The following is a 22,636-nucleotide window of genomic DNA, read 5'->3' as shown; positions in this document are numbered from 1 at the left end:
AAGGCACCCACCGTGCCCCCACCCCAGCAGTGCCTGGGATCAGCCTCAGTTCCCTCACGGCATCGCTCCTGGGGGTAGCGCTGGACTTCTTTTGGGGGGGGTCTGTTCCCCCCCCCAGCCTTGCTTACCACCCAGCAGCCCCCCGTGGCCGGGGACCCCCGTGGGAATTCAAAAATAAAGAGCTCTCTCTATGTACAGGGACCGGGGAGGGAAAGAGCAAAAGCGGAGTCCAAAGAACAACATCCACCACCAGCAACAGCGAAACGCCACAAGCACAGCCGGGACGGGGGTCGGGACCCCCCCACCCCCCGCCACTGCCCCCCCTTTCCACCAGCTGGGAGACACACTCCCCCCAGGCGGAGACGGGCAGAGAGGGGGGGTCTGGCTGTGGGGTTGTCCCCCCCAGCCCCTCTGCCTGTGGCTGAGCGGCTGGGTTGGTTTTTGGGTGTGTGTTTGGGTTGGGGTTTGGTGGGGGGTTTTTCTCCCCCCCCCCCCCTTTTTTTTTTTTTTTTTTTTCTTTTTTCTGTTTTCATCGTTTTGGCTTTTTTTTTTTTTTTTTTTTTTTTGTCTTTTTGTTTTCTGCAAACACAGGCACTGGTGGGGGGAGGAGCAGGGGCCGGGGCGGAGGGGGGACAGGCATGCGGACGCGTGCTTCGGGGCCGCAGCTCCGGCTGCCGGCTCGGCTCCCATCGCCGTCTCCGTCGGGCTGGAACCAGGACAGCCACCACGAGCTCTGTGGGGATGGGGGACACCCTTGGTGAGCCAGAAGCAGGGCACCCCCCTCCCCCCAATCCCGCACTCACCTTCACTGGAGCGGGGCGACGGGCGCCCCCGAGCCATGGAAGTGGACGTTCTGCCACTTGCCGTCGCGGCGGTGCCAGACGCGGGTCTCCTCGGACTGGCTGGTGCGGGGCCGGCCCTGGGCATCGATGTACTGGGTGAGGCGGATGTAGGCGATGCAGGCGGCGTCGTCCCCGATGACGTGCACGTGGGGGTTCAGGATGGTCGTGTGGATGGGCTTGTTGTTCTTGGAGAGCACTGCGGGGGGGGGGCCGTCAGCGGCGCGCAGGGCGAGGGGCAGGGGTGCTGGCAGGGCAGGCGGAGGGGTGGCCGGGCAGGAACAGGGATGGGCAGGCGGACGGGGGCGCGGGCAGGCCAGACAAGGCAGGCAGAGATGGGGAAGAGGCAGGACAAGCGGGGCAGCAGACAGCGACCAGACAGGGGACGGGCAGGGGGACAGGAAGGACGGACAGAGGGGCTGGGCAGGGGCGAGGCAGGTTGGATGGACGGACGGATGGGCAGTGGGTGGCCAAGACTACCTGGCAGGTGGGGGGTGGGGGGGGTGGGGGCAGGTAGGGCCAGATAAGGCATCCAGGCAGGTGGGCAGGGCAGGGCTGTGGACAGGCAGGACAGGAGGTGCCAGCTAGGTAGGCAGCCAGACAGGCTGGGCAGGCAGGGTGGGCAAGCAGGCAGAAAACAGCCGAGGGGGACAGGCAGGGCACAGGCAGGGGACAGGCAAAGGGACAGGTAGGATGGGGAGGGAGAAAGGCAGGGCAGGCAGGGCACAGGCAGGACAGCCGGGGTGGACAGGCAGGGGCAACAGAGACAGGCAGGATGGATGGAGAAGGGATGGGCAGGGCGCAGGCAGGGTGCAGGCAGGGCAAAGGCAGAGGGCAGGCAGGGTGTGGGCAGGACAGGCAGGGCACAGGCAGGACAGGCACTCACAGTTCTCGAAGTAGAAGCGGTGGAAGTCCATGCCCTCCACCAGGTTGCCCAGGGCCTCAGGCTCGAAGGAGGTGAGCCCAGGGTCGCAGATCTTCCTGCAAGGCAGTGGGTGAGTGGCAGCCCCGCCCCGCCCTGCCCCACCCCCCCAGCCCCACCCAACCCCGCCCACAGGACCCCACTCACGCATAAGCCTCGAAGTCCCCGTTGTTGACGGCCTCGATGAGCTGCTCCGTGATCTTGATGATCTCCTGCTTGCGGGCTGGGGGGGGATGGCCAGTGTCACTGCCCTGTCCCTGTCCCCGTGCCAGGGTCCCCTGGGGCGGAGCAGAGGGACTGGGGGGGTGGGGGGTGATGCAGGTGGGAGCGGGGGGGCTGAGGGGAGAGGGACAGACACGTGCTGTGGGGGTGAGTGGCCGGGACATTGGGATGGACACGGTGACATGGGACATGGAGAAGGGACACATGGGAGGGGGGCCATGGGGCCAGACAGGGACCATGGCGGGGGTGGGGGGAACAGACAAACCATGGCAGGGACAGGCACAGGGACTGTGGACGGGGACAACGACAGAGACCATGGGGACAGACACAGGGACCTCCACGCACCCAGGGTCCCCACAGCTCTGCCACACCAGTATCAGCATCCCCACACCCAGGGGTCCTGTGCCCTCCCAGCATGCCTCAGTGCTGCCCAGTGCCATCCCAGTGCCCTCCCAGTGCCAGTTCAGCATGTTCCAGTGCTTCCCAGTGCATCCCAATGTTAACCCTGCATGCCCCACTATATCCCAGTGCCATTCCAGTGCATCCCAATACACCCAGTGCCATCCCACTCTGTCTCAGTGCCATTCCAGTGCATCCCAGTACCATCTCAATGTATTACAATAGATCCCAGTTCCATGTAAGTGATCACAACACATCCCAGTGCTATCCCATTGCATCCCAGTGCATCCCAGTGTTCCTCCAGTGTGCTCCAATACATCCTAGTGCATCCCAGAGCCACCCCAGTGCATTTCAATATGTCCCAGTTCCATCCCAGTGCAATCCTACTGCATCCCAGTGACTCACCCGTACATTCCAGTGCATCCCACTACATCTCAGTTACAATCAGGTATGTTCCACTACCATCCCAGGGCATCCCAAAACATCTTAGTTTACACCAGTACATCTCAGGACCATCCCAGTCCATTTCAGTGCAGCCCAGTGCCAACCTACTGTATCCCAGTGCCCTTCCAGTGCATTCCAGTTCACCCCAGTTCCATCTCAGTGCATCCCAGTGTCATGCTGTTGAAGTCCAGCGTGTCCCAGTGCACCTCAGTGCAATCCCAGTGTGCTCCAGTGCCATTTCAATGCAGCCCACTTCACTATATGCCAATGTCTCAATTCATCCTGACGCCACTCCAGTGCATCCCAGTGCCATCCTACTGCATCCCACTGCCACTCCAGTGCATTCCAATACAGACCAGTTCGACCCCAGTACACCCCAGTGCTATGCCAGATCATATCATTACACTCCCATTTGCCTCGGTGCATCCCAGTGACATCCGACTGCATCTCAGTGACAATCTACTGTGTCCCAGTGCTATTCCAGTGCATCCCAATACATCCCAGTTCCATTTCAGTGCATTGCAGTACCATTCTACTGCTTCCCAGTGCATCCCAGTACCATTTTAGTGCATTCCAGTACACCTCAGTTCCATCCAGTGCATTACACTGCCATTCCAGTGCATCTCAGTTCATGCTGGTACCATCCCACTGTATCCCTGTGCATGCTGGAGCATCTCAGTGCCATCCCAGTCCATCTCAGTGCGCCCTAATGCAGCTCAGTGCCATCCCAGAGCCATTCCAGAGCATCCCAGTGCCATCCTTAGGCTGTCCTTATGCCAATGCAGTGCATCCCAATACATCCCAGTTCCATCCCAGTTAACTCCAATGCATCCTAGTGCCATTCCAGAGCATCCCAGTGCATCCCTGTACCATTAAAGTGCACCCCAATGTGCCATGCCAGTGCACCCCAATGCATCCTGGTGCCATCTCATCCCATACCAGTGCCATCCCAATGTGTCCTATGCCAGTACAGTGGTGTCCCAGTCCATCCCAGTGCACCCCAGAGCATCTCACTGCCATCCCTGTGCCACTACAGTGTGTTCCAATGCATCCTGGTTTCATTCCAGTACAACCCAATGCACCCTGGTGCCATCCCAGTGCATACCAGCTCCATCCCAGTGCATCCCAGTGCCATCCCAGTGCATCCCACTGCCACTCCATTACACTCTAATGCATCCTAGTGCCACCCTAGCACCATGCCAGTGCCATCCCAGTGCCATCAAATTGCATCCCAGTGCCATCTCAGTGCATCCCAGTGCACCCCAATGCATCCTGGTGTCATCCCAGTGCATCCCAGCTCCATCCCAGTGCTGTCCCAGTGCAACCCAGTGATGTCTCAGTGCACTCCAATGCATCCCAGTGCTATCCCAGTGCCATCAAATTGCATCCCAGTGCCATCTCAGTGCATCCCAGTGCACCCCAATGCATCCTGGTGCCATCCCAGTGCATCCCAGCTTCATCCCAGTGCTGTCCCAGTGCATCCCAGTGACCTCTCAGTGCACCCCAATGCATCCCAGCGCCATCCCAATGCATCCTGGTGCCATCCCAGTGCCATTCCAGTACACCCCAATGCATTCTACTGCCACCCTAGTGCCATCCCAGTTTCGTCAAATTGCATCTCAGTGCCATCTCAGTGGATCCTGGTGAAATCCCAGTGCATCCCAGCTCCATCCTAGTGCATTCCAGCACCCTTCCAGTGCATGTCCCAGTGCATCCCAGCTCTATTCCAGCACGCTCCCAGTGCACCCCAGTGCCATCCCAATGCATTCCAGCTCCATCCCAGTGCATTCTAGCACCCTCCCAGTGCATCCCAGTGCCATCCTAGTGCATCCCAGCACATTCCAGCACCCTCCCAGCGCATCCCAGTGCTAGCCCTGCTCCGCAGCCCTCCCGTCACCTTTTGTGTCCTCGTCCTCGATGGTGGTGTTGGTGCTATCGGACGACTCCTGCCAGCAGGACAGCGGCGGTGCAGGGGGAGAGACACAAACAGAGAGGGTCAGAATCGGGCCCAGCCGGGGGCGGCGGGTGTGAGCCCGGCCGGGGCTCAGCAGGACCCCGGCGATGGCGGACGCCGTGGGGGGGGAGCCCCCACCATCACTGCGCCCCGTGCGCGCTCCTCATCCGCTCCAGCGCCACGTCAGCCCCCTCCCCACCCTGCGCCATGGCTGATGCTGGGGCGAGGATGGAGGCGGAAAGCGGGGCCCCAGACGACCCCGAGGGCTAACGAACGCGGCGAGGCGCGAAGGGAGGGGAGGCAGCAATACCTTTATGCCGTCCGCAGGGTTATGAATTACAGTAGTTTGAGGCTCCTACGGGAGAAGGGAGAGAGACAGAGGCGGGGGGGGGAGGGGGACGAAGCAAGAGCCCAGGGAGGGGGACAACGGAGGGGGAGGACGACGGAGCGAGCAGCACGCGGACGGGGGCGAAGAGAGACCCAGACCGGATTCGGGGAGGGGCAGAGGGGGGGAGAGAAGCAGAGAGTCATTAGTCCAGCGAAAGCCAAATGGTTTAATTCACAGAAAGACGGAGGTGGGAGAGGCGGGGAAGGGGGCAGAGAGCAGGGGGAGCGGCGCAGCGAGACAGCCGAGGGAGAGCCGGCTGGGTTGTAGCGGGCAGTCCCGTGCCCGTGTCCTGCATCTGCTGTGCTGACCGGGCATCCCTGTGCCCGTGAACTCCACTCACTGTGCCAGCTGAGCATCCCTCTGCCGCGTCCCGCACTCGCTCCATGGGCTGGATTCCCCTTTACTCACCCACAGTGTCCCACACTCGCTGGGCACGCCGGTGCCCGTGTCCCGCACTCGCTGTGCCGGCTGCGCACCCCCGTGCCTGTGTCCACCAGCTGGGCGTCATTGTGCCCATATCCTGCACTTAGTGTTCCAGCTGGGCACCCGCATGCCCGTGTCCTGCACGCACTGCGCCAGCCGAGCACCTCTGCACCCAGATCCTGCACTTGCTGTACCCACCACACATCCCCACGGCTGTACCCTGCGCTCACTGTGCCCGCTGGGCATCCCTACGCCTGTATCCTGTGCTCACGGCACCAGCCAGACACGCTCGTGCCCGTACCCCGCACCCGCTGTGCCAGCTGGGTGGCGGCGGGCACCCCCGTGCCCGCATCCTGCACCCACCTTGCTGTCTGCATTGCCAGGGCATCCCCACGTCCTGCACCCGCTGCACCAGCCTGGCAGCCCTGTGCCGCATCCTGCACTTACCTCACCGCAGGATCAGGGTCAGCAGCCCCATCCCTGGGCCAGTATCCTGCACCCACCGCACGGTCCGCAGCACGGGGCACCGCCACACCCATAACATGCACCCCCCTGCACCCATCCTGCACCCACCTGCCGTCCCTGCGAGGGGCATCCTGCCTGCATCCTGCACCCCCCCTCCATCCTCATGACACCCCCCCATCTCCAGCAACCCCAGGGACAGCTGGACAGACAGACAGACGAGGCCGGGGCGGGGGGGGGGGTGTGGGCGCATGGCGATGGATGGGATGGGATGGTGGGATGGATGTGGCCAGGAGGGGGGACGACAGGGTGGGGGGCACCTACCAGCGCGGCAGGTGGGAGTGTCCCCTTGGGGCTGGTGACACCGGCGCTGCCTTTGGTGCTGTTGGTCTGGGGCTGGGGGGAGAGACAGGGGGCTCAGTGGCACGGGGAGGGGGGGCAGCCCCCCCGCGGTTCCCCCCCGCAGCCCCTCACCTTCACGCCGTCTGCCTTCTTGTTCAGTAAGCTCTTAGCTGCTGCGAAGGGGGAGAGAGTATCAGCAGCTGTCCCCTCCCTTGTGTGTGTGTCCCCCTGTCCCTCCCTCAGTGCTCCCCCCCCCCCCCCGATGACCCACTGGGTGCCACCAGCACCCACCACCCAGGTGCTGCGGAGGGGAGACACTCTGGGAGGGGAGGGTCCCCCAACCTGGGGGTGTCCCCAACCTAGCGGGGGGTGTCCCCAACCTGGGGATGTCCCCATCCTGGGGGTGTCCCCAGCCTGAGGGGAGGGTCCCCAACCTGGGGGACACACACATGAGCTGTGGGGGGTCCCATCCTGGTGGCCCCCGCAGAGGGGGGCCAGGGCTGGCTTACCTTGGAGAAATGCAGAGAGGAAAGCAAGAGAGAGCAGGGGAGGGGGGGAGGGGATGAGAGAGAAACGTGTGGAAAAAGGAGGAAAAAGGGACAAACATAAAAAAAAAAAAAAACAAAACATAAAAAAGATATTTGAGTCGGGGGGGGGCGGCCTCCTGTGCCCCACCCAGTGCCATTCTGGAGGGGGACGAGGACGGGGGCTGGGGGAGCATCTGTCACTCCTGTCGTATTCTCTGGCCAGTGGGGGGGACAGGGACATGGCAGGGGGGCACAGCTGGCGGTGGCGGGGGTGTCACCTCAAGCATCCTCGTCACGTCTCTGAACTCGAGGACCCCCTTGCTAGCGTCACAGTGTGGGGGGGGCGCTGTGCAAGTCTGGTGACAGCTGGGTGGCATGGATCAGCACCCAATGTTGGGGGGGGGTGGGGGGGAAATGGGGGGGGGAGGGGACACCCCTGCCCCCCCCGTGGACCCATGTCCCTACAGAGGTCCCTGGCAGGGTGTCCCCAAGGGTCCCGGTCCCTCCTCTGAAAGCAGGCGGGCGCTGAGAGGTGGGGGTTTAAACCAGAGCCGAATTAGGGGGGGCGGAGGGGGGTTTCCCCGGCGCAGGGGGGGGGGGCCGCTGTAGCCCTGGGGGTGGGGGCATGGTTTAAGACCCGCCGAGTGTTTCGCGGTGCCACGAACACTGGCTACAGCTCTCGGGAAGCCGTGGGGGAGGAACGTGCGAGAGGGCATGCAGGGGGGCATGCAGGGCGGGGGGGCACATGCTGGGGGTGTGCGCGAGGGGCAGACACGGGGGGGGCACGGGGGGACCACAGGGCATGCAGCTGGTTTGCCCCCCTCCATGCACAAGCGTGGCCCCTCTGTGTGCAGGGGCTGGGGGGCAGTGCCGTGGGGTGGGAGCAATGGGGAGGGCACCCTGAAATTATCTCCCCCTGCCCCAGCTCCCCATTGCTGACCCAGGTGGGGGTCCCCTGGGGGTGCCACCACAGTGTGTCATCCTCCCCCCAGGGACCACTGGCCCAGAGCAGGGCACAAGCACCCAAGCAACCCCCCCGGGAATGGGGGTCAAGCACTGCAGGGGGGTGGGGGGGCGCAGACTCCCCCCCGGCGCCAACCGGGGGGTGATAGCGGCAGGGGGAGACGGTGGCATCTCTCAGTCCCCACGGGGAAGGGGAGAGGCTGGGGGGTGCAGGACGGGGGGAGGCAATGCGGGGGGTCCATGCATGCGCTCCGATTTCCGAGGAGGGCACCCGAAACCCGTTGGGGGGGGTGGGGGGGGGAGGTGTGAGGAAGAGGACGGTTGGGGGGACGGGACATGGGGACAAAGGATCTGGGGCGGGGAGATGGGGGGGACACAGAAACCAAGCAGGGCCGGGGGGGCCGGGGGGGCCCTTTGCGGACGCGTCTACCTTGTTCCACCAGCCCCAGGGGGGCCCCGGCGGCGGCCGCCGAGATGGTCGGAGGAGCGGTGGTCTGTCTGCCCACTGCGGGCAGGAGACGCAGGAGAGAGAGAGAGAGAGAGGAGAGAAGGGAGCAGAGCTCCTGTTAGGGGGAGGGGGCAGGTGGGCGGGGGGGGGGGCGCTGCAGCCAAGACCCCCACCTTCCCACCCTTCCGCCCCCCAACAGCAAGCCCTGGGGTGCCCATCACCCCGGCCTCAGGCCTGGGGGTGGCTCGTGCTGCTCCGTCCCCTCCCACCGTGTCCCCCCCCCCCCCCGCCAGCCACCGGAGTCGGCGGGGGGGGGGGACACGGGGACCCGGCACTACCTGCTGCTGTGTGCGTGGGGCGGGGGGGGGGCGGATCCTGCCCCCCCCTTGGCTAATGCACGCCCCCGTCCTCGCCGACAGGGAAAAAATGGGGGGGGGGTTAAGGGGGGGAGGGGGAGAAAGAGAGAAAGACAGTGACAGAGAGAGGGGGAGGGGGGCACCGGCCTCGGCGGGGGCTGCGGGCGGGGGGGCTGTGGCCCCCGGCCCCCCCCAGCCAGCGGGAGCCCCTCCTTACCTGAGAAGTTCCTGGTGGCCAACATGGTGGTGAGGATGGCGCCCTGCAAGGAAGGGGGCAGGGTGAGTTGGGGTGGGGGGTGGGGGGTGGGGGTCGGGCTGTGTGCAGGATGAGGATGGGGGTGATGATGGGATGGGGAGGGTGGGGCAGGGAGTGCAGGATGAGGCTGGGGCAGGGGTGATGGGATGGGGGGGCAGTGGGGCAGGATGAGGATGGGAGGCGATAGGATGGGGGGGCAACGAGTGCAGGATGAGGCCGGGGGGCATGCTGGGATGGGGGGGCAGTGCGGCAGGGGGTGCATGGTGAGGCTGGGGCGGGGGTGATGGGATGGGGGGGAGGGGTGCAGGATAGGGCCATGGCATGGTGTGACACGCCAGGCAGGACAGGATGGGACCATGGCAGGGGGCACCACACTGGGCATGACCAGGGTGCTGGGAAACCTGCCGGGCAGGGGCAGGCTGGGGCCATGCCGCGCCGGGTATCACTGGGACGGGCCCCCGGCCCCCGGCAAAGCCCCCGGCATGGCCAGCGTGACACCATGCCACAGCAGGCACAGCCAGGAGGGGACCATCCCACATAGCAAAGCACCAGGCATGGGGCCACAGCACCGCTGGGACAGGGCTGCGCCCCGCGGGAAGGCACGAGGGCGCTGCCAGGATGGGACCACGCCAGGCAGGGAAGCACCGGGGTGGCAGCAGGGGTAGCTGGGATGGGGGATGGGACCGTGCTGCAGCGGGCGCTGGCTGGAGCACACGGCCCCGGCGTGGGCACAGTGGCTGCTGCGCTGGGGGGGAAGCACCGGGCACGGATCCAGCCCACGCCGTCCCTTGAGGATCCCTCACCTTGAGCTTCCTCCGGGCGTTGAACTTTTTCAGACATTCTACCGTCTCCTGCCTGTGCATCATGGAGGCCACGGTCGAGCGTTGCTGCGGGGGACAACGGGGTCAGCGCCAGGCGCCAGGGGCCACCGGGCTGGGGGGACACCGGGGGGACACGGAGCAGGGACAGCACTTACGCAGACCCACGGGTGCTTGAGGGCTTCGTGGGCTGTGATGCGCTTGGCAGGGTTGATGGTCAGCATCTGGTTGATGAGGTTTTTCGCTTCGGGGGTGACCGTGTCCCACTCAGGCGAAGGGAACTGGGGAGGGGTGGGGACACGGGGGTGATGGCTGGGGAGAGTAGCCTTGCCAAGAGAGTCCCCTTGCCAAGTCCCTGGGCAGCCACCAGAGATGTGGCCCAAAGCCATCCCCCAGGCTCTGCCTGGTGATGATTAGCTGTAGTGTCCCTCAGTAGGTTCCAGAGTTAACGGGCCACCCGGCTGCAGTGCAGGGGGTGCTGGCACCGGGGACTTACGTCATAGGCACCAGCCTTGATCTGTTGGTAGAGTTTGTGCTGGTCCTCATCCCAAAATGGGGGGTACCCCACCAGCAAGATGTACAGGATGACGCCTGGGTGAGGGAGAGCAGAGTCAGGGCTAGGGGAACAGGGACCTCCCCGCGGCTCCCTCCGGCCCTGCCCAGGGACACCAGTGTCCCCAGGTTGGCCTGTCCCCGTGTTCCCCGCGGCAGCATCCAGACACCCAGCAGAGCACAGCACAGCCGGGGCACACAGCCCAGGGTGGGGACAGGACCAGGATGGGGACACGGATGAGGACTGGGATGGGGCTGGGACAGGAACTAGGACGGGACCAGCATAGAACTGGGATGGGGAAGAGGATGATACTGGCATGGGACTGGGATGCAACTGGGACGGAGCCAGGAAAGGGGCAGGAAGGGATGGGGAAGGGGACCGAGGCGGGGGGCCGGCGGGGCCGGGCTCTTACCACATGCCCAGATGTCCACGGGTTTGCCATAGGCCTCTTTGCGCAGGACTTCGGGGGAGAGGTAGCCCGGCGTGCCCGCGAAGCCTGGGGTGGAGATGGCAGGAGCTGAGCCGAGCCGTGGCGGGCGGGAGGGGGTGGGCAGGGGCAGGGGCAGGGTGGGCGTGAGGCAGCGGGCAGCGGACACGGGGCTGGGGCACAGCCACAGGGCAGCGGTGTGCTGGGCACGGGGTGGGGATGCGGTGGGGATGGGGCTGGATGCGGTGGGCACGGGGGAGGGACATGGTGGGCATGGGGCAGGGCATGGTGGGCATGGGGCAGGATGTGGTGGGCGCGGGGAAGGGCACAGTGGGCACGGGGAAGGGCGCGCTGGGCTGGACGCGGTGGGCATGGGGCAGGGTGCGGTAGGTAGGACACAGTGGGCATGGGGCAGGGCATGGTAGGCAGGACGCGGTGGGCACAGGGAGGGCGCGGTGGGCACAGGGAGGGCGCGGTGGGCACGGGGCAGGGCATGGTGCGTAGGAAGCGGTGGGCATGGGGCAGGATGCGGTGGGCAGGACGCAGGGAGCAGTGGGTAGGAAGCGGTGGGCACGGGGAGGGCATGGTGGGCACGGGGAGGATGCAGTGGGCACAGGGAGGGCACGGTGGGCACGGGGAGGATGCAGTGGGCACAGGGAGGGCACGGTGGGCACGGGGAGGATGCAGTGGGCACAGGGAGGGCACAGTGGGCACGGGGCAGGGCGCGGTGGGCAGGAAGCAGTGGGCACAGGGAGGACGCGGTGGGCACAGGGAGGGCACAGTGGGCACAGGGAGGGCACAGTGGGCACAGGGAGGGCACAGTGGGCACAGGGAGGGCACGGTGGGCACGGGGAGGACGCAGTGGGCACGGGGAGGGCACAGTGGGCACGGGGGCAGGGCGCGGTGGGCACAGGGAGGGCACGGGGAGGACGCAGTGGGCACAGGGAGGGCACAGTGGGCACAGGGAGGGCACGGTGGGCACAGGGAGGGCACAGTGGGCACAGGGAGGGCACAGTGGGCACGGGGAGGACGCAGTGGGCACAGGGAGGGCACAGTGGGCACAGGGAGGGCACGGTGGGCACGGGGAGGACGCAGTGGGCACAGGGAGGGCACGGTGGGCACAGGGAGGGCACAGTGGGCACAGGGAGGGCACAGTGGGCACAGGGCAGGGCGCGGTGGGCACTCACCGAACCAGGCCTGCTGATCCCCCTGCACCTCGATGGCGAGGCCGAAGTCTGCCAGCTTCACCGCTGCCCCTTTGCACTTGCTGGCCAGGAGCAGGTTCTCCGGCTGCCACGGCAGCACCGGGCACAGGGTGGCGAGGGGAGAGGGGACACCAGAGGGGGAGCAGAGGGGGCTTTGCCGCCGCCATCAAGCGGGCGCTGCCCACCTGCCTGTCCCCGTGCCGAGTGCTGGGGGGTGCCTGGGTGGCAGTCCCCCTGCCGTCCCTACGGTGCCACCGTGTCACCCCTGGCCTCACCCCGGCACCGCCCTGCAGCCTCAGGGCCAGCCCCGAGCACCCCCCCAGCCCCGCGTCCCACCTGGCTCATGCCCGCCCCAGCACCCCAAGGCGGGTTGTGTGCGTGAGCGGGGGGTCACAGCGCCGGGCTCAGCGCAGGCTGCCCCGCCTGGGGCGTCACACGCACCTCCAGGACGGGGAGGTGGCAGGTGGGGGCACCCAGAGCAGAGGGGACACCGCCAGCCCCACGGGGAGCTCAGCGACACACACCCCAGGACACGGGAGCTTGAGGACCCACAAAGCTGCCCCCCACCCCCCCCCCACCCCATATGTGGGGACACAGGGAAAGACCTGGGGAGGGGGGAGAAGCGCCCTGTGCAGACGGGTGGACGGGGGGACACTCACCTTGAGGTCCCTGTGGACGACCCCCATTTGGTGACAGTGGAGGACGGCCTCCAGGATCTGCTGGATGCAGTGGCTGCACGCAAACGTCAGAGGGGGGGTCAGGGGCATGCTGCCCCCCCCCCGCCACCTCCCACCCCCCCTGTCCAGGGCCACCTGGGACCTGCGCCCCCTCCAAATCGGCCCCCCCGCCCCGCTGCCAGCCGCCCGCTGCGCCCTGGGAGGGACTCGCAGTGACCTCATACGGGGGGGGGTGCTGAGCTTGGCACCCCCCTGCGCCCCTGCTTGGGGGGGTCACCCCGCGGGGGGGACACTGCCTTGGAGGGAGGTCACCCCTGGGTGCCCATCAGGGGGTGCTCCCCTCCTGGCATGGAGCCATGGGGGTCACCCTAATGGTGCTGCTGTGCCCCCTCGCCGGCCATGGGGACCCCCCCCAGCCCTGCTGCTGCCTGGACACTGGGGTCCCCCAGACAGGACTCACAGGGGGGGACAGGGGGGTGCGGGGAGGGCGGATGGAGACAAGACAAGAAAGAAAGAAGGAAGGAGCAGGGGGATGAGAGGCTGAAATGGGGGTGAAGTGAGGGGCCCCTGCCCGGCTGGGGGTGCTGGGGCATGTGGGGGGGGGGGGTACCTCCCTGCAAGGGGTGGGCAAAAAATTTGGGGGGAGGGGGGGCAGAAAAAGGAGGGAGGAGAGAGCCCCAAAGCGGGGTCCCAGCAAGGGGAGCGGGGGGCCGGGAAGCGGGATGCTCCGGCGGGTGGGGGCAGCGCAGGGGGCACGGCCCCCCCGCCCCCCCCCCATTATACTGACCTGTGGCTCCCTCTGCACAGGGGCAAAGTGATGGGTGGGAGAAACGCGTGCTAATAGCTCATGGACACAGTGACTGCAAAACAAAACGGGGGGCGGGGGGCGGGGGGCGGGAGGGGGGGCAGGGTGGGGATAAGGGGGTGGGGGGGCAGGATGGAGAGGAATGGGGTGGGAGTAGGGGGGAGGATGGGGGGGGGGGAGGATACAGAGGCAGGAGGGAGAAGGACAGAGGGGCAGGTTGGGGGGCGGGGGGGGGCAAGGAGGCAGGTAAGGGGCAGGTGGGGGGCAGGAGGCAAAACACAGGGAATGGGGCGCCGGGGGGGTAGCAAGCAGGGGGGCAGCGGTGGGACGGACAGACACAGACGGACACGCGGACACGCAGAGCCCAAGTGAGGTGTGATGGGAGACAGGGGGGTGGGGGGGTGGGGGTGGGGGAGGACAGGAGGGACGGACAGAGGGCAGAGGGAAGGGCACGGGGAGGGGGGACGGGGGGGGTGGAGATGGGGGGAACGAGAGAGGGGGAGAAACAATGTTGTGAAAGCCCAGAGACCACGGGGACGGGCACACGGTGGGCACACAGGGTGCTGGGGGCTCACTACAGGCACGGGGGGGCCCTGGGGGCCCCCCACCCGCCACCAGCCCCCCCGGCACATCATGACAGCACCAGGCCTCAGCGGCGGGGGTTGGTGGTGGGAGCATGGGGTGAGGGGGGGATGTGGGGGGCCCCACTGATCACCCGGCAGCAGGATGGAAGTCGGTGGGGGGTTACAATAAGGGGGTGGGCACCTCCCACCCACTAGGCTCCCCCCCCTGCCTGCCTTGCTGGAGCTGCCCCATCCCTGAAGCCCCCCCGGGGGATGGGGGGGGGCACTGGGGGGGGCTGGGGGTGTCCAGGGGGCTTTGGGGGGGGGGGGGGGGCGGGGGGAGACATGGGGGCTCACCTGGCATCAGCTTCGCTGTAGTACTCCCGTGCCACGATGTCCTCAAAGAGCTCGCCACCGGTCACCCTGCAACGCAGCCGGGGCACCGCGTCACCCTGGGACCCTGGTGCCTGGGCACCCCGACCCCCCCGGGACCCCTCGATCCCCCCTGACCCCCCCAGCTGCACTCACAGGTCGAAGACGAGGTAATGGAAACCCTCCTCTGAGATGCTGTCATGGAGCCGCACTGCAGGGACAGGACAGGGACAGGGATGGGGACAGGGACAGGCTCAGCCTCGGCCCCAGGAGCCCACGGGCCCCGGGCAGCCGCCACGTCTGTCACACGTGTGTCCATGTCATGCAGCCCTCACATCTGCACCCAGTGCGTCACCGGGGGAGGCACCCAGCAGGACCCCAGGGGCAGGACCCCACCTGTCACCAGGGTGACACCCAGCATGTCCCAGGGGGCACCCAGCGTGTCCCTGGGTGGCAGACGGCACACCCCTGTGGTGGCACCCAGCGTGTCCCAGGACCCCAAGGGGGCACCCAGTGTGTCGCTGGGGTGGCACCCAGCAGGACCCCACATGTCCCCAGGGTGGCACGCCCTCATGGTGGCACCCAGCGTGTCCCTGGGGTGGCACCCAGCAGGACCCCAGGGGTGACACCCCACACGTCCTCAGGTGGGCACCCAGCGCATCCCAGGGTGGCACCCTGCGCACGCCCATGGTGGCCCCCAGCCTGTCCCCAGGGTGGTCCGGGCCAGGCACCACTCACCGATGTTGGAGTGCTTCAGCAGCCGGCAGATGCGGGCCTCCCGCTCCAGCTTCTGGTGGTCTGGGGGGGACAGGGGTCAGCCAGCTCCCCGCCCCCCATCCCCCACCCCGGGGCACCCCAGCCCCACCCGCGCCACAGGGGGTCCCTCTCCCCAGCCCTGTCCCCAGCCCGAGGAGCCTGCAGGTGCCCGCTCGTGCGTGCACATGGCTCTGTGGGTGGGTGCGCACAGCTGTGCAGGTGCGTGTGGGTGTGCATGCGTGTGTCACTGTGCATGCATGCGCCGGCGTGTACCAGGGCACACGAGTGTGTGGGTGTGCACCCGTGGGCATGTGCACCTGTGTGCGGGTTTGCATGCGTGTGCACACATGTGGGTGCGTGGGTGTGTGGCTGTGCGCAGATGTGTACACACATGTGTGCAACTGCGCATGTGTGTATGCACATCTGTGTGGTTGTGCATGTATGGATGTGTGCATATGTGCCTGTGGGTGTGCAAACACGTCTGGTTGTATGTGTGTGTGCTTGTGCACATGTGTGTGGGGGCATGGGTGTGGTTGTGCATGCGTTGTGGGTGTGGATGTATGTGTGGTGTCCCTGTCCCTGTGGGGGGTAGTACGTGTAGTTGCGCAGGTGTGCCTGCGCGTGCGGGTGTGCCTGCGGGCGGCTGTACCCATGTGCACGTGCACCTGTGTGTGCCACTGTCCCAGCTTGCGGCAGTACAACATGTGTGTGCAGCTGCACATCCATGCGGTTGTACCTGTGTGCATGGGTGCACCTTTGTGCACAGCTGTACCCACGTGTGCCACTGCACCCACATGTGACTGCACCTGTGTGCAACTGTACATCCATGAGGCTGCGCTCATGCGTGCAGCTGCACCTGTGTGTAGCTGTACACGTGTGTACATGTGTTTGCCACTGTATGAGTGTATGTGCGTAGTGGTACCTGTGTGTGTAGTTGTACCTGTGTGTGTACTGTGGTGTGCAGCTGTACCTGCGTGCATGGCAGTATCTGTGTGTGCAGGTGTACCTACAGGTGATGCTGTACCTATGTGTGGCTGTAGCTGTGTCTGCAGCTGTACATCCATGCAGCTGCACCTGTTTGCAGCTGTACACATGCGTACCTGTGACTGCCAGTGTACGAGCGCACGGATGTACCTGTGTGTACGTACCAGGGGGTGCAGCTGTACCTGTATGTCTGCACATATGTGCGTATCAGGGCGTGTGGCTGTACCTCTGCGTGTGTGTGTGATGTGTGTGTGTCAGGATGTGCAGCTGTATCTGTGTGTGTGTGAGGGCGTGTGGCTGTAGCTGTGTTTGTGTACATGTCTATCAGGGCATGTGGCTGTACCTGTCCACGTGCATACACGTGTGTACAGGGCATGCAGCTTGTACCTCTGTGTGTATGTGTCTGTGTGTATCAGGTCGTGTGCCTCTACCTGTCTGTGCACGTGTGTGTCAGGGTGTGTGGCTGTAACACTCTGTACGTGTGTGTGTGCGCGCACGCATGCGTGTGTGTGTGTGAGCAGGGAAGGGCTGTGCCAGGCAGGGTGTGCACCTGCTCACAGCCCCCCACACCTGTGTGTATGTACACACACGTGTATAGCAATCACACACATCCCCCACCCGCACACACATGTGCACACACCCCCATGCACACTGTACTCAGAGCAAACACCTGTGCACATGCACACACACTCATGGCCAAGGTACATACACGTGTGTACACAGAGCACACCCGCACGCACTCAGTGCAACCATGTGCTGCCTGCTCACACGTGTGCACACCCCCACACCCATGTACACTGTGCACACACACCCCTCGCACAGGGTCACACACACACTGCTGAGGGGTGCACACACCCTGTGGCCCAGTACAGGCACACATGCATATGCCCTGCTCACGCCTGTGCACACACATACACCCCCACACATGCAGTGCACACACCTGTATACACACTGCACACATGCACTGCTGACATCTGCACACACACCCACAAACCCACTGACACAGCGCGCGCACACTCTGCCTGCTCACAGCCCTGCACACACACCTGTGTGAGCACACACTCGTGCACCCCGCACTGCTTACATGTGCACACCCTCATGTACACACGTATGTGCACACACATGTGCCTGCACACATCCATGAACACATACGTGCACATCACACACTACACACACCTGCGCATGCACACACCCCATGTACACATCACGCACACACCTGTGTGCACACACATGCACACATAGAGCTCACACTGTTGCACGCACACACTTGTGCACGCACACACTGCACACACCCCATGTACACATCACACACAGCTCACACTTGTGCAAGCATGCACACACCCCAGCACACACCTATGCACACATACACATGTACATATTGGACACGCACTGCACACATCTGTGCACACACATGCCCATGCACACGCACTGCTCACACCCATGAGTGCACACACCCGCACTGCTCACACCTGTGTGTACACACACTGCTCACAGCTGCGCGCACACAGACCCCTTTGCACAAAGCACATGCATATACACACGTATGTGCATGCACACACGCAAAGAGCTGCTCACGCATGTGCACACCCTAGGGCACGCCACGGCTGCTGCGGGGCTCCGAGGGGCACCCTGGGGCTGGGGGGGGCGTCCCACAGGGTAGCAGGAGGGAGCGGGGAGAGGCAGAGCTGGATCCAGCCCCCGTGGAGCCCCCCCCCCCCCCCCCAAGCATCATGCGTACCGCGGGTGTCACGGGCACCATGGGTGTTACCATGGGCACCCGGGTGGCCGGGCTGGGGGTGGCCCCGGGGTGGGTGCCGGGGGGTCGCCGGGGGGTCCTACCTCTGGCAGAGAGCTTTTTGGTGTTGATGATCTTGGCGGCGTACTCATGGCCAGTGCAGAGCTTGACGCAGCGCCGGACCACCGAGAAAGCCCCCCTGGGGAGGGCGGGGGGGACAGGCTCAGTGCCCCCCGCCTGTCTCAGCCCCCCCACCCCGAAACCAGGCACGGGTGGGCTCCCACCCCGTGACTCAGCACCCCGGGGCCAGGGGCTGCACCGGCCGTGACTCAGCACCCGTGGGGTGAACCCCGACACCGGGGGAGCCCCGATGCCAGTTGGCCCCCGCCCCAGGCACGCTGGGGGCCTGCGGATGGGGGTGCTGGGGGGTGCCATGTGGTGGGGGTGGGCTCGGGGGGGTGAGCGCCTCGGGGGGGCCTGGGACCAGCATCACGGAGGGGGTCGTGGGAAGGATCCGGCACCGGCAGCCCGTTGCCATGGGGACGGCGGGTGGCCCGGATGGCGGCGGTGGCCATGGTGGCGGCAGTGGCCATGGTGGTGGCGGAGGTGGTAGCGATGGTGGCAGCGGTAGCAGCGGGCACAGGGCCAGTGGCCACCGGCAATCCCGGGGACAGGGACAGTGTGGTCATACACTGGGCAGGGACACCCGCTCGCCTGCAGCCCCCTCAAGTGCCACCACCACCTGTCCCCCTCCCAGGACCAACATTCCTGCCCGTCGCTGCCTGCCGGAGTCCCCAGGGGCAGCTGGTGCTCAGCAGCACCCACGCTGGAGGGGTCAGGGCAGCGTCTGGGGTGGCACCAAGGAACCCCCTCAGGGGACAGCCCCCAGTGCTGGGCTGGGGTCACGGCAGAGCCTGGCAGCACCCCCGTGCCAGTAGCACCCCTGTGCCGCCACACCAAGGGTCCTGCGGGGGACACGTGGGCCCCAGGAGGTTGGGGGCCAGGTGCTCCTCTGCCACCACACCGGGTCCCCATGTCCTGGGACACCGAGGGCCCCACACCGGCCCAGACGGTGAGGACCCTGCCACCACTGGCGGATGGGGGGATCCCCTCTGGCCTTGCACCCCCCGGCCACCCCATCCCCTCCCACGTGGCCCCGGGGACAGGGGGACACAGTGGGTGCCAGCTCCTGTGGGAGGGACGACTGCTATTTGCTGTGCCCCCCCCGCCCTGTGCCTCAGTTTCCCCACCGACCGGGGGCAGATGTCCCTGGCAAGCCGGGCACGGGGGGAGACACGCACAGCGGCTGGTGGGTGACATGGAGGGATGGGGGGATCTGCGTTGCCATGGCAACCAGGACAGGCTGGATTTGGGGGAAAGTGAGGGAATAGCCCCTGATGGCACCACATCTCCCCCCACCCCACCCCCCCAGGTACCCCCAAAGGGACCACATCTATCCTTGCAAAATGTCCCCCGGCTGCGGGGGGCATACCTTCTGCCCCGACAAGGTCTGCCCCCGCATGCCCCCCCCCCCCAGTTTTACTCCCTCCAGTCTGCACGGGGGTCCAGGGGATCTGCCCCCGCCCCATGGCCTTCGGGTCAAATTAGCCCCCCCCCAAACGAGTTTCTCCTCAGATCCCCCCAGCACACATCCCGGGGGGGGTCATGGATGGAGGGATGGCTGGGGAGGTGGAAGGATGGGGGTGGGAGGGGCAGGGGGGACCTGGGGGTCTTTAAGGACTACGGGTCCAGAAGGGCTGGCATCTATAAGGACCGGTGGCTGGGGGAAGGGGCAGCAGATCTGGGGAGTTATATAAGGCCCAAAGGGGTCTAACGGGGGCTGGGGGCTGAGAAGGGGCTATAAGGACCAGAGGGGAGACATGGATCGGTCTATAGCAATGGGGGGCGCAGAGAGATTGGGAGATCCATAGGGGTGGGGGGCAAGGGGGCCTGGAGGATGGGGGGGGTCTGAAAGGAGCAGGTGCCTATAAGTACTCAAGGACAGGCTGGAGGATGAGGGATGGCTATAGGGGCCGGGGGGTGTAAGGGCTTCAGGTGGGGGCGTCTCTCAGGATTGAGGGGGTCTGGGAGGTCTATAAGGACTGGTGCGGCTGTAAGGGCTGGGGGCGGGGGTGCGGGTATCAGTAAGGGGGGGTCTGGAGGGATGGGGGTCTATAAGGACTGGGGCGGCTCTAAGGACCAGAGGATCTTCAGAGATGGGTGGGGGTGTGTGTGTGTGAGGATGAGGGGGTCTGTAGGAGCAAGGGAGGGCTGTAAAGACTGGAGGGGGGGGGGGGGGCTGTAGAAGCCAGGAGCGGGATCGGGAGTGCTGGGGGATCTATAAGGACTGGGGGGCCAGGAGACATGGAGGAGGGGGTCTGTAGAGACGAGGGTCCATAGGGTCAAGGGTGGCTATAAGGACTGGGAGCATCTATAGGGATGGATGATTGGGGACCGGGGCGGGGAGGGGGGGGGGGGGCGAAATATGGAAGGATTGGGGGGGTCTGGGGGGATTGGGGCATAGTTAAGGACCGGAGGGGGGTTGTCAGGAAAGATCAGGGGGGCCTGTAAGGATGGGGGGGTCCCTGGGGAACAAGGGGGCTGCAGGGACTGGGGGGTCCATGGGGACGGGGGTACGTGGAGGAACTTGGGGTCCGGGCCGCCCCGGGGGGCTGTAAGACCCCGAGGGTCCCTGCGGCTGGGGCGGGGAGGGGAGATGCTGGGGGGCAGGCACCGGACCGGCGGGGGCCGGTATTGGGGGGGGGGGGGGGGGGGGGCAGGGCCAGTACCGGGGGGAGGGCAGTACGGGGCGGGAGGGGGGGGGGCAGCCGGGGGGGGGGGCTGGGCAGGGCCGGTAAAGGGGAGGGGGGCGGCGGAGGCGGTGGGGGAGCCGGTCCCGGGTGCCCCGTCCCGCGGAGGAAGGGGGGGATGCGTCACGTCTGCACCGAGCAGCGGCCGGAGCCCCGGCCAGCGCCCCCCGCCCCCGCCGCCCCCCGCGCTCCGCCCACGGCCGGTGCCGTGCCCGTGCCCGGTGCCGGTGCCGGTGCCGGTGCCGGTGCCGGCGGCCCTTACTTGCCGATCTCCTCGTAGAGCTGGTACTCGTCGGTGAAGCGGGTGCAGGGCACGGTGGTGGCCATGCTGCCGCCGCGCCGCGCCGCAATGAGCCGCCCCGGCACCGGCTCCGCTCCGGCTCCGGCTCCGCCTGGCGCGGGGGGGCGGGAGGAGGCGCTGCCGGGCCGGGGGAGGCACCGGCCGGGGGAGGCACCAGTCCGGGACAGCCCCCGCCGCCCCCCATCCCCCCCCCCCCGCGGCTGGGATCCCCCCCACCCCCGGGGCACCCGCCGCCTCGGACCTGCCCCCGCGCCAGGGACCACCCCCCCGCTCGTCGCCACGCGCGCCCCCCCCAACCCCCCCGGGCTGGACCCCCGGTACCCCGCGGGGATCCCCCTCTCCCCAGTGGCTCCAGGGCCAGACCACCCCCCTGCGACCCCTTTATCTCAAATGCCCCGCAGGTGGAGGGACCCACGTCCCCGTGTGTTGTGTGTCCTCCCCCCAAAAAGGTCCCATATCCAGACCCGTCTCCCTGATTCCCCCCTCCCAAAATCCCCGTATCCAGACCCCCTCCCACAGATCCCACACCACCTCCACAAAGGATGCCAAACTCACGATGCCCTCACCCCGAGGACCCACATCCCCCCCCCCCCAAAGTCCCCATATCCAGACCCCCTCCTCGGCACCCCCCCAATATCTCCATATCCAGATCCCCTCCCAGGGACCCCACATCCCCCCAAAGGACCCCAAATCCGTGCCCCCCTAGCCCCCATCCGCCCCCCAAAAGACCCCAATATCCAGACACTCCTCTCAAGGATCCCACATCCACTCCCTCCACCATCCCCCTCCACCCCCCCCGCGGGACACCCCCCAATATCGAGCCCCCCCGTACACCAATGTCACCCCCAATGTCACCCCAAACAACCCCTCCAGGCTTTAACACACACACCCCCCCCGCCCGAGGCAAAACACCGGGGGGGAGCAAAATCCTGTCCTCCCCCCCCCCCCAAGGGCACCTTGAAGCCCCCCAGTGCCAAAGGCTTGCTGAGGGGGCAGGCTTTTTGGGGGGGGGGACACACACAAGAGGCCACCAGCAGGCCCAGGGCCTGGCTGGGTGCCACAGCCCGCCGTGGCACAGTGTCACCAGTGGGGCCGGGGGGTGAGCGGGGGGTGGGTAGGTGCCCACCCTGGGGCGCGGGGCGAGCGCGGGTGGGCGGCTGGCGGCTGGCGCTGCCGTTGCCATGGGGACCGTGGGCGGCCGTGGGGGACTGCGCCGAGCCCGGTTATATTTGTGCATCGCCACCGAGAAATTTCAGCACCCAGCATGGGGGAGATGTAGGGGGGACACAGGGACAGGGAGCTGGGGAGCTGTGGGGCGAGATCCCAGGTCGGCACCCCCAAAGCCACCAGGCACCCAGTGCCCACCTCACTAAATCCAGCCCCACCCCACCCCCGGGATCCCATATCCACCCCCAGAAAGGACCCCAAAATCCAGCCCCTCCAGGGATCCCATATTCAACCCCAAAAGGGACCCCAAAATCCAGCCCCCCCTGGTGATCCCATATCCACCCCCACAGAGCCCCAAAATCCAGCCACCGCTACCACACGGGTGGGACCCTCTCCCCAGCCCCACGCTGGGGACATGAGGGTCACTGGCAGACGTCCCCATGTGTCTCCCTTGGGTGTTCCTGTCCCCGGCCTTCAGGCAGGGTGGTGCTGGGGGGGTCAGGACACACACGTGCCCC

At 66.3% G+C, this 22,636-nt stretch overlaps 1 protein-coding gene across 6 annotated transcripts; it reads right to left on the bottom strand.

The window, feature by feature from the left end:
- Positions 1-575: 575 nt before the first annotated feature.
- On the bottom strand, positions 576-21,067 carry CAMK2B (calcium/calmodulin dependent protein kinase II beta). Of its 6 annotated transcripts, none has more exons than XM_040618185.1 (21): positions 20,913-21,067; positions 17,945-18,039; positions 15,104-15,163; positions 14,522-14,576; positions 14,351-14,416; positions 12,608-12,680; positions 11,931-12,033; positions 10,729-10,812; positions 10,260-10,354; positions 9,922-10,044; positions 9,749-9,832; positions 8,907-8,949; positions 8,316-8,390; positions 6,528-6,568; positions 6,378-6,449; positions 5,091-5,135; positions 4,724-4,772; positions 1,909-1,984; positions 1,726-1,820; positions 804-1,038; positions 576-733 (listed from the first exon to the last, which is right to left on the bottom strand). In XM_040618185.1, exons 1-20 carry the CDS (start codon positions 20,975-20,977, stop codon positions 806-808), a joined length of 1,632 nt encoding a protein of 543 aa, XP_040474119.1. In that variant the 5' UTR covers positions 20,978-21,067; the 3' UTR covers positions 576-733; positions 804-805. The 6 variants fall into 6 exon arrangements, with proteins under 6 accessions (XP_040474119.1, XP_040474120.1, XP_040474121.1 ...); XM_040618186.1 differs by having other exon boundaries at positions 6,528-6,565; positions 20,913-21,066; XM_040618187.1 differs by lacking the exon at positions 5,091-5,135.
- Positions 21,068-22,636: the final 1,569 nt, after the last annotated feature.

Source organism: Falco naumanni, chromosome 19 (assembly GCF_017639655.2).
Source record: "Falco naumanni isolate bFalNau1 chromosome 19, bFalNau1.pat, whole genome shotgun sequence".
Taxonomy (NCBI): Eukaryota; Metazoa; Chordata; class Aves; order Falconiformes; family Falconidae; genus Falco; species Falco naumanni.
This window is presented reverse-complemented; position numbering and strand designations above follow the sequence as displayed.